The 14,827-nt window shown below is 40.3% G+C and overlaps 3 protein-coding genes across 4 annotated transcripts in view; 1 reads left to right on the top strand and 2 right to left on the bottom strand.

Moving 5' to 3' along the window:
• si:ch211-285f17.1 (sickle tail protein homolog) overlaps positions 1-920 on the bottom strand; it is a 131,385-nt gene extending 130,465 nt beyond the window's left edge. Inside the window, exon 1 of the mRNA XM_052595708.1 lies at positions 730-920. Coding sequence (XP_052451668.1) covers positions 730-802 — 73 coding nt within the window. The 5' untranslated portion in view covers positions 803-920. The remainder of the gene's footprint in view (positions 1-729) is intronic.
• Positions 921-2,756: 1,836 nt separating this feature from the next.
• Positions 2,757-5,002, bottom strand: LOC128013292 (OTU domain-containing protein 1-like). The gene has a single exon (XM_052596179.1). It carries the CDS (start codon positions 4,560-4,562, stop codon positions 3,258-3,260), a length of 1,305 nt encoding a protein of 434 aa, XP_052452139.1. The 5' UTR covers positions 4,563-5,002; the 3' UTR covers positions 2,757-3,257.
• Positions 5,003-8,179: 3,177 nt separating this feature from the next.
• On the top strand, positions 8,180-14,717 carry LOC128013293 (homeobox protein TGIF1). Of its 2 annotated transcripts, none has more exons than XM_052596180.1 (3): positions 8,180-8,493; positions 10,513-10,742; positions 13,088-14,717. In XM_052596180.1, the coding sequence occupies exons 1-3, from the start codon at positions 8,478-8,480 to the stop codon at positions 13,661-13,663; spliced, it is 822 nt and encodes a 273-aa protein (XP_052452140.1). In that variant the 5' UTR covers positions 8,180-8,477; the 3' UTR covers positions 13,664-14,717. The 2 variants fall into 2 exon arrangements, with proteins under 2 accessions (XP_052452140.1, XP_052452142.1); XM_052596182.1 differs by having other exon boundaries at positions 8,225-8,290.
• Positions 14,718-14,827: the final 110 nt, after the last annotated feature.

Below are 14,827 nucleotides of genomic sequence, written 5' to 3'. Positions count from 1 at the left end.
TTTAAAGGTCATGAGACCGTGATGAGATAAGAAACAGCTGTTCTCCTTCAAGTTTTCTGATAAGCTTCATTCAGCAGAAAGTAACTGCTGTCACTGGAAGCGTACATCAGCAAAGATCAAAATCAGCAAGTAATCAGTGTGTCAGTGGGTAAATTGTGTCACCCCCTTAATTAAGCAAACACCAATCCAACCAAACACTTCAAAAATAGCATGCATTTTTAAAACAACTTTAGTTGTTGGTGGGTTCACTTGTCAAATTCTTCACGTTAAGCTAATAGATACTAATAGCTACTAAACTTTGCTTTCAAATCCAAGAAGTTAAAAGTTTACAACATTTAAATATTAATATTAAAGCTTAAATATGAATAGGTTATCTGGGCTGAAAAAAATGGCAAAGAAATGGTTAAATAAGACTTTTTGAATGGGACTTTCGCATGTTCATAATTTATTGTAAGTGCTCATATTTTTATTGCAAATCATTTAGGCTACATAATTCCCCAGTGTTACCATTTACATGGCACAGCTTACCCCTGGCATGGGGCAAGTTGTGCCACTGGACCTCTTAAAAAAAAAAACAAGTATGTTGCCTACCTAGACAGCCTTTTTGGGCATCATATGAGTGTTTGTACGATCCCTCAGCGCCTCCGATGACCAAAAAGACTGACTAGGTAGGCAGCACACTAGGTTTTGAGGCACAGCTGGAGGAACCAGAAAACACTGAAATCTTACTGCTAATTTTCTGGCTGGTTTTGCGCTCGCTGGTAGAAGGAAGATCCGCGAACTGGACCCGGTGTCCGGACATCTTCTGCACCTCTCCAGGCTGCTCGACCCTGGCCAGAAATCCGCAAAACTTTGGCTTACTTCCCGCTTCCGTCTAGCTGAAAACACATGGAGCAATGAGTCGGCGTATGCGCTCTGGATGTATGGCAAGAGGACACAAACTCCTTCAAGAGAGGAGAGAGACAGAGGGAGGGTGAGAAAGCGAGAGGGTTTTCAGCCCCCCAAAAAGTAAATAAATAAATAAGAAAGGAACGTAAAGTCCACACGACTGCAGAATTACGTCATTCCAATTTAAACCAGATTGTTTAAAAATCAGATTTTGCGGTGTAAGCTTATCTATGCATATTTTGCAACACATTTAAAACAAAGTGGTTTCTTCGACATAATCTATAAGCGATTATCTTATATAAGCAATAACTACAGACGTTTAGCTAACTGAAAAAATGTCTTAGTCCTTGAGCTTTTGCAGTTGGGATGCAGAATGCACAAACTGACCAACTGTTTAGCTAACGTTTATTAGACCCCTGAACGACATGAAAACTATTAAAAATAGCGGGTTGAACAGGTGGACTTAGTGGTAACTATAAAGTATCATAAGATGGAAACACGCTCCATCTCACACATTCACAGTGTCATGTGGGTTTGCGTCCTGTCGCATGATCCAAACGATGCACTGTAAAAAGCTGCATGATTTCTGAGGCACTGCTCTGTCATTGAGCGGCTCCCAGGGCGGCGTATGCTGCCATCTAGAGTCTGACACAGAAACCATCAAAATCTCGGAATATATCAGAGAAGGGGAAGATGCGATTCATCATGGTAAAATATTTACAGATTAAATAGTGCCTTTGTGCTTCCTATTGCCAAAAAGTCATATGAATAGCTAACCTTCATCTGTTGTAATACCAGATTGTGCCGTCCCATATACAACAGTAAAGAGTGATTCTTCTATTCAAAGAAAGAACTTTGAAGACCCCCATCTCCCCCTTGGAGGAGCCACTTTAAATAGAGATAACCACACTGAGGTCAGTCTTCAGAGCAGTCTATGAGAACATGTGCTCACAAGACTGACATGAGATCACTCTTTCCTCTCATTCCTACACGTTCATGTCATTATTTTTTTTTTCACAGGGTGCTGTGTCTGTAAAGGTTAACATTTATGTAAAAGCCATGTTCTGGGAATAAAGAACATTTCTTAAAGACTTTTACAGATGTTACAACCAGATGTCCAACCTTGTCTTTGTTGGTAATAAACTCTACAGAGTATATTGAGATACAACTGTGTGATGCTTTCAAAGGTTAATGATAATTAAAAAAAAATCTATCATTTACCCTCATGTTACAAACCTGTATGAAAATTTTCCAACACAATAGAAGACATTTTGAAAAATGTGTTGTTGTTTTGGTCTACGTACTATGATCAAAGTGGTCCAAAACAACACTGGACCCGGACTTTCATTGTATAGACGGAAATATTCTGCAAAATATCTTGTTTTGTTTTCCATAGATGAATTATTGTCAAAGTGTTGTCCGAGTCCAACTTGTCAAATCCAAGTCGAGTTCAAGTCTGGAACATATCCGACTCCGAATTCAAGTCTCAAATATCTTAAATCTACAGATTAATGAGGGTGAATGATTTAAATTAAGTGAATTAATTAAATTTAATTTAATTTCTTGGAAAAAACAAAACATTAACTGATATATATATATATAACTTATTTCAACTAGTTGCTCTGACAATATTTAGTTTAAAATTGAAGTACTAAAATATTTTAGTTACTAATGTTAGTATTTTTTAACTAAATATATATTATATATCAAAATATTTATATTTAAAAAAATATATATTAATTTAATGGGAAAAAAAGACAAAAACATAAAATAAACCTAACCAAAATTAAAAGAAAAACAGAAAATATAAAATCAATTACAATATTAACAAAAACTTTTAATAGTTTATATCAATGATACTGAAGTAAAACGTTTTCAAAAGAATTTATTCAAAAATACATATTTGCAAAATAGATTTCAGGCACTTGAACATTAAAGAACCATATAACACAACAGTGCAGGTAATGGACTAAAACGAAAAGAAAAGAAAAAAACATAAACAGTAACAAGAACTGCTGGAAATGTTTGTGTAAGTGCAACATATTCCATTCAGGTGTATGAACAGTTCTGCACAACGATTACAAAACTATATACAGGACAAAAATATCCATACAAAACTTAAACTTCTGCAGACAAACATGCAATGAAGGCTAAGAAACATTCGCTCAGACCCAGTCCTTATTTTGCATATCGCACCACAAATCATCTTGTGCACTGCACTTCAACACATTTATGGAAAAAAAGGAAGACCCACAAGGATAGAAGTGTAATAAATTAAGGCAATATTGAATCACTTGAGGAATCAAAGTGCAATCCATTTGGAAACATCAGAATGAGTTACAGGCATGCGCCGATGGAGTCTACCGCTTTCAGTGCAGGCCGTTCTGCTCAATGTACATTTTGGAAAGGGATGCCGCCATGGACTTGGCCAACTCCTCGTCCCTTTTGCGCTGTACCTGGGTGTGACGGCACCAATCATCATACTCCGGGTTGGGCTGGCAGCTGTCCAGCAGCACATCATAATGACCGTTACTGAGCCAGCTTAACCATACAGCCGGTTTAGACAGGTCCTCTTCACCCAGGTAGTGCACCATGGTTGATACGGTTGGGCTTTCCACGCTTCCTCCAGTGGTCAAGTAGATATTCACATTTAGCATCTGACTCATGGCCAACAGCTCCGGATAGCCAGCCCATGTGCCGTCCTGCGCCGCGTTGATCAGAAACTCCCCGACGTCGCCTTCGATTATGGGGTTGAACTCCTCCAGGTGGTCGGCGATGTGGTGCATGGTTTGCTCTCTCAGCTCCTTGTGCATTGACTGGTCTCCATAAGCCGCCTTGGAAACAGCCCGGTACAGGCAGTTCCCATCTGGGATGATGTGAAAGCGGTATTTCTTCCTGTCGTGGAGGTATTTGTTCTGTCTCTCCACTTCGGCCAGGTAACGGGTAACCTTGTTGTCAACGGCGCTTTTGTTGGGTGTTACGCTGGGCTCCTGAAGGATGTTCAGCTCGAAGACTGGATTATCGTCTTCAACACTTTCTTGCCTTTCTGGGACTTTAAGACTTTCATGTGAATCAAATGATGGGTTTTCTACACTTCCAAAGGTTCTGGAGGGCGTGGCATCACTTTGCATTACTGATTCGAGTCTCCTTTCACAAACTCTGTAACTGTCATTATCAAAACACCTATCGTAGTGAACTGGATTTCTCTCACTTATCTTATCGTTGTCATCCCCAAAAACGTCTCTTCTGGGGTCTAACTCGAAGACAGAATCAGAGTGGTGATGATCATCTCCGTTGACTGCGTAAGTAACTCGGTTGTAGCGCGTCTCCAGAGGTCCACGGTTTGTGCGCGGCTCCTTCACGATGTGAACGGGCACGGATCTCTCCACGCCATCCGGTCGCGTGATGATAATCTCCGCGGTGGAAGTGTAGAAAACCGGCCTCATCGAGGTGGCCTCGTAACATGAAAACGCAGGCATGTTCGCGTCAGTCTGTCCCCCTCGAGGCAAATAATCCGTGTGTGCTTCTGTGGCGCTTCCGTTAACGGCGTTTCCGACCACCTCCAAAGAGCTGGGACTTGTCTCTGGTTCGTTATTGGCGACACTGGTGAGATTTACGGAAACTTTTCGAGAGGAGCCGGGGTAGTGTGTTAACGCGCTGCTGTACAAGTGCATTTTCAATGTCCTCCCTTTATACAATACGTCTTTGGCCTCGTTCTTACCGAATGATGACAACACAGTCCAAAAATACTTTCTGTCATCAATAGCAGCGAATGTGTAGGGCGCGTTTCCATGGATCCTCGTTCCCCGCTGCAACAGTTTTCTTCCGTCAGCCCCGAAGCAGCCCTAATTTTAGCCCGAGCACTGGTGGTAACCGGACCCCCCCGGTCTCTGACACACCGCCCGAGCCGAGGAGACGACCCGCAGCTCGCGGGAATGTGAAAGATGTGATGTGTCACTGGGACTCTCGGCGTTTCTCTCGCTTCTGGCCGTGTTTACGCTGGCGCGCGCGTCAGGGCGGCGTCGCCAGATTGGAATGTGTGCAGCTTGCCAAGAGGCCGCGGGTTCACATACAGCTCTGCGGACCACACTGCTTCTCAACAGCGAGGAAGTCCCGCCTCACACAAAACTTCATTGGTCCTACTTTATCATGAATAATTGGCTAGGAATCGCCTTAAGCATATTAAAGACTTTTCTAAGAAATGTACGTCACGTCGACGCGACATATCAAACCAAAGCTTCAATCCAATAAGTTTATTTTTACATAACAGACAAGCAAATTGTGTTTCTACTTTTCCTTATATGGTTGTAAACTTCCATTTGACACTGAGTTCCAGAATTGTGAACATTTTGCTATAAACATTTGTCCACTAATCCCAGAGTTCCTGAACATTCTGACTCATGACATCATATTCTGCAGTCTCAACACTGTATTACTGCACCTGTTCTGAGAATTAGTCATTCGTTTGTAGTGGTTCATCTATCTATCTATCTATCTATCTATCTATGTATCTATCTATCTATCCATCCATCCATCCATCCATCCATCCATCCATCCATCCATCTATCTATCTATCTATCTATCTATCTATCTATCTATCTATCTATCTATCTATCTATCTATCTATCTATCTATCTATCTATCTATCTATCTGTTTGTCTGTATTACAGAGTATATGATGTCACTGGGCTGATCACCCTTAAATTGAAGGTCATTTGAAACCACATGAGTTTAAAATAGCTTGCACATAACTCTCATACATAGTTCCACTGTGTTCTCAGTTTCACTGTGCTGACATATGTCTGGAAGTCAGTATGGCCCTTCATGCTTGTGTTACTGAAGGGGGAAATATCTTATGTTTCTCGAATATAGTCTGCACCTTCCAAAAATTACTTAATACAGTTTTATTTCATGCATAGAGTGTATGTGAACAAAATATGGGTTAAGCTAGTTTATTTGGAATTCTTTACTTCATTTGGAATCAAAATATATAGATTTTTTAATATATCTTATTTTAACACATTCATTTTTACCAATAGATGGCAGGCGAATGCTTCTTCTACACTTTTGTGCAAACGTCTGCAGTTACGCGATGTAACGCCAGAGGGAGCGTATTGGTCTCTCTTTCTCGGATAACACTAACACGCATTTTTGACTGCGATGACTGTTACACGAATCAACACGATCTAAAGTGAGGTTGATGAGGAATCGTGAATCATCACGGTTTTCTCAGATCCATTGCAGAGACAATCAACATTTAGACATTACCTCACCGAGATTGAATTTGTTTCCTTTAACAAGGACGATGCGATAAGATGTTTTTTATATGTCCGATTGCTACAGACATGGCTATTGTTTACTTCATGTGTAGTCAGAATAACCTGTGCTCTTATCAGCAGTAAATTGAGAATTAAGGCCAGCCAGACGCATGACGCATGCACACCTCGCATGGAAAAGTCAACAACCTTGACCTATATCCACAGACTCCGAATACAGCTCTCTAAATTTAAAGCCTTTACCATGTGCTTCAGTGTTTTGACAAGCAGATCACACTTGGTTTGAAGGTCTGTGTCTGTAGGCTACATGTGTTTTGACACATATCTAATAATGTGAGTCATGCATACACTAACGTGCATGTGAGCACGATTTGACGCAGAAATCTGAACTGTTTTGGTTCGTGTGCTGAACTGGAACAACAACAGATGATCGTGGTGCTCCATACGCGCGAGAGATAATCAGCGTTAAGAATTCTGAGACTGCTGTGATTTGAATTAGGGGCGCGTCACCAGGACAGCTGAAGAAACAAGCGATTCTTGCTTTACAACCATTTAATCCCAACGGTCAATTTGGTCTCACGCAGGGCTGCGCCAACAGGAAGCATCACGCACGGTTTACAAATGGAGCTGCTGTGGAATCGAGCTATGGAACCGAGAACACGAATACTCAAAACATGTTTCATTTTGTACATTTGTTAATGGCGTTCGAATTATTTAAAGGTCCTAGAACACTCGGAGCGCACATTTAATGAGTGTTTTGTAATCAGCAGCGCACAACTGCTTCTAAATCTAAAGCGCCGATGTAGTCCAGAAATCCCGTACAAATGACTCTTTTGAATCGGTTCATTTTTAATAAATCAGAAATATGTACAGCGCCTACTAGTGTAGTCATAAACAAGTGTAGTCCGGTTTTCGAACCAATGACTCTAATGAGTCGGCTCTTTTATGTGATTCACACAGATTTAACATCTCTGGTCAAATGAATCTGACTCTTTCTAGTGAATCAAAACACTTTATTGAATAAATCTGACTGACTGACATGACAGCGAGTTATTACTTTGGCAACGCAAAATAAAAAAATAATAAATAATTAAATAAATAATTAAAAAAAAAACAGTCACGGTGTTATTTGTAGCACTAGAGAGATTAAATTACACAATTTAAATGCACATAAAAGTATGTTTTGTAGTAATCAGTGGTAGGCTATCACATATATAAAAAATAAAGCTTTGTTTATTTCGTATCTTTATTTAATATTAATAACTTGTTGGGTTGCATTGATCGCTTCTAAAAACAAAAAAACTTCTCTGTAAGAGGTAAACCAAAAGGTATAAGCGTGTTTTGCAAGAATCGTAGTTTATGTTTTTTATGTGTTACTGTTCTATTAAATTTGAAATTATGTCATCATTTAAGACTAATAAGAGTCATATTTATTTCCTACAGTATTCACCAAACGCTCAAAAAAGAATAATTAATCAAACCATAATTGTTAAGTACAATAGGAACCAAAATGTTTACAATCGAATTCAATCCCTACTGGCATTCTTGCAACAGCATCATGGACATCTGTCACCTGAAATAACTGCCGCATTGCACCTGATAACATATCAACACTATCCTACAGTAACACAATTTTATAATATGAACACGAGTAGCATCCAAACATCTCAGAGCCAGAAACACAAAGCGCCATTAAAAATACTGTTTTGGAGTAGGGTGCCTGACAGAAGTGTGCTGATGAAAGCAGTCCCAAATATATCCCTGCCATGTGTCTGCCTCTCGGTAATGTTAGCCTACATTCATAATAAACCAGCTTCCTGTCTCTCTGCCGCAGTCATTAAAGGGAAACGTGCAGGAACTAGATCCAAATCAATGTCCAAAACACGTCTCCACAAACACGTTCCGCGCGCTGGATCTTTCTCTACACATGTTTAAGATTCAGATAGGTTAGTCAAAAAAGCCTTTTTTCTGTTTCTTTTTCTCCTTTTTTGTATGTCTGATGTCAGATTTTTCCCTCTTGCCCTCGGAGGGGGAGGATCTAACCGCGTTGAGTCACGCAGCTGTCAAAGATAGCTGTCACCCAGTTTCCACATCAAACACTGAATGAGACGCGCAGCCTGTCCCAGGTAACGTTACCCGACAATGTGTTGCGTCTCCGACAAATGAAAAACGCGCTCCGCGGCGGTTCCTCGACAAAAAGAATTATTTCGCGCGATACTTTGTAACAATCTGGAATAATACAGTTGTGTGTGATTAAAGCGAGGAAGAATCGACCTCCTTGTTGCCAACGTGAAAAGGGGAATTTTGACGGACATGAAGACCAAAAAGGGTATGTATCTTCGCGATATGGGTTATAGCGGCGATATATGTTAGATTTTCACTGGTGATTGTAACGAATGGATAGAACTTGTCGATGTTGGTTGAACAGAAAATGTCTGGCATACTGCTATTGTTTTCCACTGCAGACAAAACAGCCTTTTTCTCACCATGTGCTGGCGGGCTGTCACAACGAACCGTTTAGCGTTATTAACACGCGTGTTTTATATACACAACATGAAAGCTTTTATTTTGTACAGACATGCTTATGTAAAAGTCGTATTTATTTTTAGATGTTTCAAGAAGTCTACAACTATAACTTCAAATAGTCTCAAATGTAACTCTTCTAAATGCGTGTTGTGCAGTAGGTATAAAATGCCTTCGTGTAATTATTGAACGCCTTTGGCTTGGAAAAAAATGTTCAGGCACTCAAAGTTTCTCATTAACACCGACTCAAGTTTTGTTATAGGAATATGAAGGGAACTTTCCAAGAGTCGTTTTTAGTTTGTTGACTACTCTTGTTTTGCTTTCACCGCATTTGTACGTTGTGTAGCGGTCTAAAATGTGCAACAATTATTCCTGACCTCCTTTTGTGAAGTTTGTGTATTTCGCGCTGCTTCCTCGAGGCGACGCTTTCACATTCCCTCCGACCTCGTGTTTCTCAACAGCACACAATAGAACCCGAGTTATTCGCTGTCATTAAGTTAATGTTTCTCAAATATTATGGCGTCTAGCCGAGTATAGAGACTTGTCAGCCTTCTATATGTCACCTGACGTGATTTCATAAGTTTTCATCATGTGAAAAGTCGAAAAAACTGAGTTTGAAATGCCCCACACGCGACATTCTTTTGTTCGGTCTTGAGATTTGCAACAGGTTCCCCTCCCCCCCTCCTCCTCATCCTCATGTAGGCCAACTATAAAATTACTCGTCAACTTCACAAGTTCGTTTTCCCACACAACATTAAAGATAGATATGTACGTGATTTAACTCGTTTCGTTTTTAGACGGTGAAGAGTCCCAGACGCTCGAGCTGAAGTTGGGGAAAGTTTTGTTTCACTTACAGAGTGCACATGAACTAAAAGTCCCCCTCAGCACTCTCTGAGTGAAACGTGTTATTGACAAACTAACCGGTTTATGAAAAGTAGGAACAAATAATAATATTCAAGTCATAATTATAAGCAGGAAAAAGTTTTCAGATCACTATTTAAAGGAAAAGTTTGCCCATCATCATTACTCACCCTCATGATATTCCAAACCTGCATGACTTTCTGTCTTCAACAAAGGGGATGGTAGGCATTAGTTACACTCAGTCATGATTCACCTTTTTCATAATGTTAAAGTGAAATGAATGGTGCTATTTTTCTCTTCAACATCAGCTTTTGTGTGTCATAGGAAAAAGTCATGCAGGTTTGAAAGTGTGAAAATAGGTTAACTTGCCCTTTAAGTGAGTTTGAAGCAAAACAGTGTCTTTAACCTTTTTGTGTTTCAGTTTTCGTGAGCGTACATACAGTATTTACAAAGGCACAATGAAACATTGACACCGTTTACACTCTTTGTGACGCCTCCGCTCCAACCATGAATCACATGGCTTTGCTTGACAGCAGGGATGTGACACATCAGCTGCCACACACACACACACACTCTCAGACACAGGCTTATACATGCATACAGACGGCCAGGCGCTGTTGTGTAGCGTTCAGCGGATGGCATTTTGGAGGGAGAGATGTGTAGGATGTGTGTGTGTGTGTGTGTGTGTGGGATAGGGGGAGGAGGTGGGTCCTCAGCAGGGGTTGGGGGGTTGATGTTTGACTGGGTGTCTTTTGTCCTTTTCCACACACATGGGTACACACTGATTCCCAGCTTACTCATCCCCTGAAACACACTTACTGACTTTTACAAACACATTGCTGATACATAAACCTAACTTTATACTTTTTCTGGTTCTCAGAGCCTTTGTGTGCATATATAAAAGGAATAATGTTGCAAAATTCACAGTTTTCAAATGGTAATCTTTCACGTCTCATGACTACAGGTATGTTGGCGATGTCCGGAAGTGAGACAGAGGACGAGGACAGTTTGGATGTGCCCCTTGACCTCTCTTCAAATGGAGGAGGGTCAGGGAAGAGGAAGAGGAGAGGAAACTTGCCCAAAGAGTCAGTACAGATACTCCGGGACTGGCTCTACCAGCACCGCTACAACGCCTATCCATCAGAGCAGGAAAAAGCCCTGCTGTCCAAGCAGACCCATCTCTCCACACTACAGGTACAGAACATTTTCAGAAAGTGCTTGTATGTGGCCTAGTCCAGTCCAAGGAAACTAAAAATCACCCAAAACAAACCAAAGAAAAACTGCATGTCACCCATCCAATCAGAATATGCAAAGTTCCAATGATTATGGAAAACTTGGATTATCAGGTAGTGTTAACTTTCAGTCTTGTTATTTTTTTTATGATTTATATACTCATATAGTATTTATTAACGGTTTGTTTTCATTATTCTTTTGTTTTTATTTGTTTGATCAAATTTAGCAGATTTATTTAATTTTTATTTATTTTACTTTTAGTCGCTACGTTTTGTTTAGGCTTTATTTCAATCAAAATAAATACATGTATGAATATGTAAATACGATTTTTAATAGTTCAGGTAACAACAACACTGTTTCAAGGACTGAAAACCCGAAAGTGTAGTGTCGATTTTTTTAATTTTAGTTTATTCTGAAGTATTTTAATGTCTTGAAATTGCATTTGTGAATGATATATCTAAAGATGTAGTCTAAAAAATAGACTGAAAGTTATTGGCTAAAAGGTTTGGGAACCCTGAAAAAAAAGGGTTTGAATGACCCAAAGCAGTTTCTGAAGTTATGCTTCAGAGAAGGCCTGAAGTTTCTCACCACTGCTTGTTTCCGTCAAGAATGCGAAGGGGAATTTTTCAGTTTTCTGCTTTGGTGATCAGTAATCTATTTATATGCTTCACAGGAGAGCAGTTAGCTATCATTAATGTCTAGTTCAACTGACGTGTGAACCGAAAGTTCAATGTCATAACAAAAAAAAAATGCGTCAGAAGAAAGAGTCAGCTCTTTTTGCTAGCGCTACTGTGTTTAAAATCACACATTCTGTTCCCGCTGAGCTTAATCGTCATATAAACAACACTTCCTGTGAATGCAGTCAATGGAGAGAATTCCTGTGGACAGATGAGTGAATAACTGTTTTGAGTCATCTGAGATGTGGCCACATTGAGGGAGGGAGGGAGAGAGAGAGAGAGAGAGAGAGAGAAAGAGAGAGAGACTTGCTCAGACACTGGGCCAGGAATTTCCCTTGCGCTCAGCCAGCTGTCTCACTAACAAAAGGGAGACACAATACACACACATTAACATAGTGAAGACTACCAGACTCAGGCGGACCGTTGGATACACAATACAGCCCCATTACCCAGACAGCCAAAGAGGCTTCTCTTCTGAAGAGACTCGCTGGAAGACAATACAGGAACATTACCATACTGAGGACTGAATCTTGAAAACATGCTCTTTAGATACTGAAAGAGAAAAGTTAGAACTCAAGTTATTTCATTATAGCATTGTGACAAGTGTGTATTAGGGATGTATGCCAGAATAGAAAAACAGCTTTGCTTATTTTGTAGCGAGTGTACTAAGTAAAAAAAAAAAAAACAGGTTGAAAATGTAAAGTGTGAAATATAATTGGGGTTGTTAACATTTACAGTATTGCCTGGGTGTTAACAACTACTTTTATTATCAAAATAGACAAAATAAATTTCATCAAGAATGAATTACACATGTATAAAGATTTTTTTATTTATTTAATTAATTATTTGACGGTCCTAGATTAATAGTGTATTTTAGATTTTAAATCTGTGCGCATTTTTAGGTAAACTTTCATGTAAACTATCAGTTGCCTGTGTTGTGCAATCTGCATTGACTAAAAAGGCAAACAGAGTGCAATTGTTGATATAAACTAAAGGTGTTAACAGTTGGCTGTTACTTCACGGTAGTAATTGGCCTTTTGTGGAAATCCACACCGAAGTCAAGCATTCACATGTGTTTTCTGTAGTCTGAAATGTTGGATTTGCATTAGAGAAGATCTCAATGCCCCCTCAGGTGAGACTCAGCAGATCCATAAAAGATACAGTGCTATTAGCATGATTGAGGCCTAAAGGCCTTAGGCTCAACAAAGAACACAGTTTGAGGGATAAAGGTAAACTGTTACTTAGGTGATTGAGAGAAATCCTCACCGCCGAGAGCTTCCTGATTTCAACTGCCAGCTCAGCTTTTTAAAAGAGGAAAAACAAAAAATAGAGTCAGAGAACTGTCACATGTTAACTCAATAAAGTGTCACAAATTTCCATTTTAAACTCAAGCGAGACAGTGCAAACAAAAACAGTTTTTTAGGACAATAGGCTTTGAAATTTGGAAAATTAGGAAGTGGTAAAAGTTAGACAGAATGTGAGGTTGATTTTCCTTACCAATATTTGGTTTCTTAAAATTCTATTTGTTTATTTTAAAATAAAATGTAAGTTTTTACCCATTTAATGCACTGTTTTAAACAACAAAACTTGTGATATCAATATATTATTGTATTTGATGTATCATAACAGGTGTGCAACTGGTTTATAAACGCCCGGCGACGACTCCTTCCCGAGATGCTCCGGAAAGACGGCAAGGACCCCAACCAGTTCACCATCTCACGACGGGGCAGCAAGGGCGGCGAGATGCTCAGCGACAACTCCCAATCCCCAAAACACGGTCTGCTCGCTAACGGAGAGGACCGCAGCAGCTACGAACCCGGCTCGCCTCACCCGACCAGCAACACGCCCACCTCTAACGGCTACCCCAAAAAGTCCCTGTCACCCAAAACACCCCCCTCGCCCGGACCTGTCTTACCCAGACCCTCTGTCATCTGCCACACCACCATCACCGCAGCCACGCAAGGCATTGGCATGTCGACACGCCTCGGGGTAGAAGGGGCCACGGAGCTGCCGCTCACAGATGCAGCTGGTCTGTTCGGGTGTCGCGGGGAGGGCAATGTCAGCCCCCAGAGCGGCCTGTTCAACACCCCGCCGCCCACCCCGCCCGACCTCACCCAGGACTTCAGCGGGTTCCAGTTGCTGGTTGACGTGGCGCTGAAGAGGGCCGCAGAAATGGAGCTGCAGGCCAAACAGCTCCTCGCCTGAAGACGGAAAAGACGGATGGATGAATGAAAAAGCTTCATCGATGTTTGTTTCTTGCCCCCAGAAACCCAACTCCACAGTGGGTTCAAAAAAACTTGACTGAGCAACAGAAAGCAAACAAGCATGTCCTGATCATTTCTATTTTTGGTAAACGTAAATCAAATTGATGAGGATTCCTTTATGTAAAGCATTTCAAGGTGCCTTGGCAAGTCAGTTCTTTCTTTTTGTATTTCATTTATATGTAAATAAATGCGTATCTTTTCGTTTTGTACACAGGGGACCAAAACCAAACACAGTAATACGACTTCCTGTCTTTCCTTATTTTTTTACAAGAAGACAAGCTCTTCTCCCATTCCTCGTGAGTCTTTCTTTCTCGTTTTTAGAGATTCGGCTCAATGATTGTGGATTTTGCCTCGTTTTTAGAGAACACGCCTGATATTCTGATATCTCTTTTTTGCACAAAATGGCAGGTCATCTCAGTATCTTATCAACTCTAGCTTTCTCTCTGACAGACTGTAATCACTACTGCACCGGGTCATTCTGTGTCTCATAGATGTTCAGTTTTTTTGTATTGTTTTTCTGTTGTAAAGTTTCTAATGCTGTTAGTACGTTCCTTTTTTTTTTCTTTCGTTACTCTTGGGGGATATTTCGGATGTAGCAGAACTATAGTCTGAGATTTCCTCTGAATACTCAGTGTAGAAACGGCCAGTGAATGTGCCCACATACTCCCCAACCCAACAGCCCTAAACACACACACACACCTTGGACAAATGAGCTGGAAGAATGAACACTACATGAATTGTATTAAGTGTTTCTTTTCTTTTGTTTCTTTTTTTTTTGGTTTATCAAGTTGAGACCACTTTCAGAGGATAAAAGGAAATAATGGTTTTATGTCACCAAATATGTGGATTTCAAGGTTTTGGGACCTTAGACCAGTGCATTTACAGTAGCCAATGTGACATGATGCCCAACGATGTGACTTCTCCTCTTTACTGTGCAATGTATGTGGCAAATAGGGGTCACACGGTGTTCAAATAAAGTTTTGTTTTCTACAAAATGGGCGTTCATCTCCTTTCTTCAGCTTATTTTTAACTACATTGTTCAATAAGTTGTTGTCGTAGTAAGGTTCTTACATTCAAGGTTGTTTTTTACCTCTAAACAAAGAGT

The sequence above is a fragment of the Carassius gibelio genome, chromosome B24, assembly GCF_023724105.1.
Source record: "Carassius gibelio isolate Cgi1373 ecotype wild population from Czech Republic chromosome B24, carGib1.2-hapl.c, whole genome shotgun sequence".
NCBI lineage: Eukaryota > Metazoa > Chordata > Actinopteri > Cypriniformes > Cyprinidae > Carassius > Carassius gibelio.
This window is presented reverse-complemented; position numbering and strand designations above follow the sequence as displayed.